This window comes from Notechis scutatus, chromosome 11 (genome assembly GCF_049901735.1).
Source record: "Notechis scutatus isolate UNSWTSFEM ecotype Mainland chromosome 11, rNotScu1.2, whole genome shotgun sequence".
NCBI classification, from domain to species: Eukaryota; Metazoa; Chordata; class Lepidosauria; order Squamata; family Elapidae; genus Notechis; species Notechis scutatus.
Window position 1 is genome coordinate 16,826,374 of NC_142019.1, and position 6,114 is coordinate 16,832,487.

Below are 6,114 nucleotides of genomic sequence, written 5' to 3' on the forward strand. Positions count from 1 at the left end.
CATCGCACAAGGGACAGCTGCACTCTGCGCATGGCCAGGGGCCTCCGTTCCGGTTCCTTACCGGCACCGCCTCTCCCCGTGCGCAACCGAGAAGTCCCCGCCATCGCCCCTCCTTCCTGCCTGCCCGCCTGCCCGCCCTCCCTCCGGGGCTTGCTCGGGAACCGCCCTCGGCCCGTCCCCGCGCAACGGAGGGACGAAGAGGCTGAGCCGGCCACCCTTTACGCGCTCCCGGCCCCGGGGATGCCGGTGTGCAACGGAGGGCGTCGTGCGCCACGCGGAACCAATCGCCGATTGCGCACCGTCTCTGGCTGAACTCCAGCGCTTGATGGATGCGGAAGCGGAGCAGCTGGATTCGCTCAGCCCACTTGCTAAACTGGGAGACGGGGCTTTGCAAACCAACAATCGCAGTTGCGTAACTTTTTCAAGCCCTGGACCCGGGGTCTCCAAACTTGCCAACTTTTAAGACTTGCGGACTTCAACTCAATTCAATTCAATGCCAAGTTTGGAGACCTCTGCTGAGTGGACAGTTGTTTGGCTTGGAAACCTTGGTGGATTGCAATCCAAGCCGGCCTGAATGCATCCAGGGCTCCCAGCCATAAGTCAAGATGGAAAAATTCACTGTTTCGTGAATTCATATTGATTAGCCATCAATGGCAGCTCATATAAACCAAAAGCAAAAAAGTGGGTTTTTGTAGAGCACACAGTGCCAAAACTAAACACCCAGAGGTGGCATTCAGCTGGTTCTGACCGGTTCTGGAGAACCAATAGCAGAAACTTTGAGTAGTTCGGAGAACTGGCTAATCCCACCTCTGACTGGCCCCGCCAACTCCATCTCTTCTCTGCCTCCCATTGAGGCAGATTGGCTGGGTCTTCTTTGGTTGCCCTGCACAGGAGAACGGAGCTGGAAAGCAGGTTAGTGAGGTGGGGAGGGAATGGGGATTTTGTAGCATCCTTCCCCTGCCACACCCACCAAGCCACGCCCATCAAGCCACACCCACAGAACTGGTAGTAAAAAAATTTGAATCCCAACATTGGTTTCCTTACCAGGTTAAGTAACATCTTTACTGGAGTTTAGGGGATCAGAGGTGGTATTTAGCAGGTTCTGACCGGTTCTGGAGAACCGGTAGCGGAAATTTTGAGTCATTCAGAGAACCGGCCAATCCTGCCTCTGACTGGTCCCGCCAACCCCATCTCTTCCCTGCCTCCCATTGAGCCCCATCTGACTGGGCCTTCTTATGTTAGCTGGGTCTTCTTATGTTGCCCTGCACAGGAGAACGGAGCTGGAAAGCAGGTTAGCGGGGTGGGGAGGGAAGGGGGATTTTGCAGTATCCTTCCCCTGCCACGCCCCCCAAGCCACGCCCACAGAACCGATAGTAAAAAAAAAATGGAATCCCATCACTATAAACCGCCAACCACTGTCTTCTGCGTAACATCAATTTTGGGGAAAAGATGGGAGTGGCTGGTTTCATTGGGGAGACTAGGAATACAGCTAGTCCTCGACTTACGACCACAATTGAGCCCCAAATTGATGTTGCCAAGTGAAACCTTGGTTAGGTGAATTTTGCCCCCTTCTACAACCTCGTTTGCCACAGTTGTTACATGAATCATTGCAGTTGTTAAGTTAGCGATGTTATTAATTGAATCTGGCTTCCCCATTGACTTGGTTTGTCAGAGGCCTCAAAAGGGGATCACGTGACCCCAGGACACTGCAACCGTCATAAATATGAACCAGTTGCCAAGCATCTGAATTTTGATCCCCTGACCCAGGCGAGGCTGCAGTGGTCGTGAGTATGAAAAACAGTCGTAAGTCCCTTTTTTTTCAGGGGCCCCTCTAACTTTGGTCACTAAATGAACTGTTGTAAGTCGAGGACTGCCTGCACAATAACGATCTGAGCATTTGTAGGCCTGCACCGAGTAAACAGCCACTGAAGAATTTAACATGGGCTCTGTGTGTTTGTGTTTGTGTGTGTGTGTGTGTGTGTGTTTGCCCATGCACACACAGGTAGTCCTGTGGTGGCCTGTCCGCCGCCAGCCTCTCCAGCAGCCAAATCGGAGGAGGAGGAGGAGGAGGTGTGGGAGTCAGGGTCAGCCTCAGGGCCACCTGGGAGCTCTCAGGGGGGAGAGGGAATAGAGGAGAGGGGGAGGGAGAGGGAAAAGGAAGAAGGAGGAAAAAGAGGAGAGGGAAAGAGAAGGAGAAGGAGGAGAAAGAGAAGGAGGGAGAGAGAGGGAGAGGGATTGAGATGGAGCCTGGGCTGTCTATCAGCCCTCAGATGGAGAGTCAACAGCCCCCAGGTGTGGAGGTAGCTGATGAGGAAGAGGAAGAACAGCTGGGTCCAGTGCCTGACACACAGAAGGCAGAGGAGAGGAGAGCAGTGGAAATCTATGGGCTGGTCCTTGGGATGGAAGAGCCATGTCTGGAGATGGCTTATGAGGAAGAGGAGGAACAGCTGGGTCCAGTGCCTGACGCATGGATGTGCAGAAGGCAGAGGAGAGGAGAGCAGTGGAAATCTATGGGCTGGTCCTTGGGATGGAAGAGCCATGTCTGGAGATGGCTTATGAGGAAGAGGAGGAACAGTGCCTGACACACAGAAGGCAGAGGAGAGGAGAGCAGTGGAAATCTATGGGCCGGTCCCTGGGATGGAAGAGCCGTGTCTGGAGATGGCTTATGAGGAAGAGGAGGAACAGCTGGGTCCAGTGCCTGACGCATGGATGTGCAGAAGGCAGAGGAGAGGAGAGCAGTGGAAATCTACGGGCCGGTCCCTGGGATAGAGGAGCCACCGCTGCTAGCGAGGCCCCACCCTAGCTCTGGGAATAAAAGGCAGGAGGCGGAGATGAATAGATGTGGCAGACAATTATTCATCTTCTGGCCGGACAGATTTATTAGCCTGAGAGATAAACCTTTTGCCGGGACTGCCGGCATTCCTAATAAAGGAATCTTTTGAGTTCACACCTGTGGGTTTTTGTGAGGTTTGGGGAGCTTATGGTGGTTTGACATTGAAATGAGACACAGGGAACTGTCTCTGAGAAAAATGCCAACCCTGAGAGAACTCAGGTAGCAGTATTTATTGAGAAAAACACAAGCAAAATACAGTATGCATATTCAGAAAACAATGACCTCAACAGGAGATTACTTCACCAGCATGAGAACACACAATCTTGGAAAGTCCCAGATGTTACCTTGCTAGGATGAGATCATACAGCCACAGAAAGTCTCATGGGAAAGTTTGGAAAGTCCCATGAGAAAGCACAACTGTGTATCTTGTACCTTGAACTTTCACCCATTTTCCTATTCCTTCTAAACTGGCAGAATCAAAACAGAATGAGGCACTCTGAGCAAAGATACTCCTACCCCCACCAAGAATGCCCACATCTTCCTAGACTTACTGCTAGTTATACAAAGGCCTTACAGAAAATGATAAAATGATCAATAGGTTATATTACCACATTCCCTCCTTTTTTATTTATTCAAAGATAGGGGGTGTTTTAGTGGCATAGTACACAGTTCCCTCATGACCTGATCCCACACGCCGGAAGACTGAGGTACACATTTGTAATAGATTAGGAATACATTGAATAAAACAACATAATAAGATACATATAGCAATAATAATAACAACCCCTTGCAATAAGGAGCGAAACCATGATCCATCAGGAAGCCAGGACCACAGACTGTCCCAGAATGATGCATTAAACCCACCGGCTCCAGATTGATGCTGAGCAATACGATCTTCCATGTCCTGAACAGTCTTTGTAATGTTTGGCTCATAATTATGTATAAAAACACAACAATGTGAATGAATTAAAGCACAAACTCCTCCTTGAGCAGCTAACATAATATCTAAAGCATATCGATTTTGCAAAGTAACTGTACGAATTTCAGACATTTCTACATTAATCATCTTAATATTCTTTATAGTATCATTAAACATAGCAACAGTAAAATTATTTAAAATATGAATATCTCTATAGTTCATAGCAATTCCCAAAGGCGGGATAAGACCTCGAGAAATTTGTGTCCATAGATTACCTCCCATGGTTAGGATCTGGAATTGCTCTGTTGTAGCACAAGACAACTGTTTTCTCCAGGTTGCATTCTTTATTAAATCTTTTTCCTCAAAAGGCACTCCATGCAATGTTAGTCCTTCTCCCACTCTCCCAGGAAGGTGCATACACAACCAACAATTGGTGATGTTCAAGTTTTTGGCAGTTGTGCGCAAATCTTTAATGTAATTATTATCTGTCCACAAATCATCGCCCAACTCTCCGGCACGCTGAACATGCTGTCGCTGCTCTCTCCGCACCGAGCAGCCCAGGACAGATTAGGCAGAATCAACAGGATCAGGAACCACAGATGCGCCATCCTGCTCCTCCGAAACTTCCTTCACAGGTGCCTGCGAATGATCAGGCCGAACACACCGACCAGGAACCCAACGAATTTGACCAAGATGTTCAACTGCTGCATAACCACGTCCCCACGTTATCAGCTCAGCAGGAACCCATGCCGGATCTGGAAGGAACTGCACCAACACCCGAGGTCTTACCGCATCTGTAGAAGGAGAAGAAAAATGCCTGCTGGCCGCGCGTAGAGGGGTTACCAGACAAATTTTAAAAATTTAAAGTATATAAAGCTAGATTTAATTGATCTTGAATCGCGGAAGCCCCAGGAGCTTCCCTCCTTTTTATTTAATTTAGTCAACATGGTCTTGAGCGTGGCATTTGAGCAACAAAACACACATTCACACGCTGCTCCAAACATCCTTGTAACAGCAAAAGCAATCTTAAAATATCAGGTGATATTCCAGGAGACAAATAAGAACCTGCTACAAAGGGTAACAAATTATACACATACAATGAATCTACTATTAAATTAAAATCCTGATTGTAAAAATTTTGAAAAGCCAAAACTACAGCAGCAAGTTCTGCCTGCTGGGCAGACTTCTGCTCTGAAGTCACTTTTGTATGCCAAATTCCAGATTTATCTTTCCAAACACAAGCACCAAAAACTTTCCCTCCATCAGTAAAAACTGTAGGAGCATCTGATATGCCCAATGGTATCCTTTCTTACATTTTGGGCACACTGATTTAGGACGAACACCCTGTCCCATTGATCTCTTATTCTGCTGACTTTGACCTCCTCCAGGAGCCCGACATTGCGCTTTAAAATGTCCAGGCTTCCCACAATTGAAACAATTCCCCTTTTGAGCATGTCCTGTTTGTAAAGCCAGAGCTAAAGTTTCCATGTTAAAAGACTGACTCCCAACCTTCCTACATGCATTAATCAAATCTGCGATTTCTCTCTCTCCACTTGCTACCAGTGGATTTAAGATCTTTCTGCAATCTGTGTTAGCTTGTTCTACTGCTAACTTAAAAGCAACTCTTTCTGGGCGAATTGATTATCAATTTGTCTTTCAATAGCCAATTTCAGTCTGCTAATGAAATTTTCATAGGGTTCATTGTTCCCTTGTTTGATGTTAGTAAAGGTCTTCTCACCACCTTCGCCGTCAGGGAGAGACCCTATGGCTTGAAAAATTATTTGTGGGAGAAGAATGAACCCTTCCTCAGGCATACCATCTCTCTGTTGTTCCACTGTTGTAAAATTACCAGCTCCGTAAAGCTGATCTGGGGTAACATTTGCTGTTCCCTCTGGACTGCCAGCTGTCTCCATTTCTGATCTAACACCAAATATTGAGCTGGAGTTAAAATCATATTCAACAGAGCTTTCCAGTCAGCCGGAATCATTTTATTTCCATAACCAACTGCTTCTAACAATGCCTGAGTATATGGCGTTCTAACACCATATTCTTTTGCTGCTTGCTTAACTTCCCTCAAAATTCTGAGCTGTAAAGGCTTCCACTCCCGCTGCGGATTTAATGCAGCATCCATGACAATTTCTACTGGATTAAGTTGAACTTCTACTCCAAACTCCACCAAATCATCTCCTGATAATTCCCCTCTATTCTTTGCTTCTTGAATAGCTGCAGTAACTGCATCCACCTGAACCCTTAAAGGTAAACTCTTATCTTCTGACAAAGTATTTCTAGCGCCAGACAGTCCCCCAGATTTATCTGGAGGTGCCGTCAGCGGCAACAAACGTACCGCATGGTAAAGCGGCAA

At 47.4% G+C, this 6,114-nt stretch overlaps 1 protein-coding gene across 4 annotated transcripts in view; it reads right to left on the reverse strand.

Annotated features, from left to right (window-relative positions):
* The window catches only part of FAM169B (Protein), a 42,834-nt gene extending 42,540 nt beyond the window's left edge, over positions 1 to 294 (reverse strand). The window contains exon 1 of one of the 4 annotated variants that reach the window (XM_087972923.1): positions 62 to 293. In XM_087972923.1, coding sequence (XP_087829049.1) covers positions 62 to 104 — 43 coding nt within the window. In that variant the 5' untranslated portion in view covers positions 105 to 293. Of the gene's footprint in view, positions 1 to 61 lie in introns of all 4 variants that reach the window. The other 3 variants (XM_087972924.1, XM_087972925.1, XM_087972926.1) reach the window with 3 other exon arrangements.
* Positions 295 to 6,114: the final 5,820 nt, after the last annotated feature.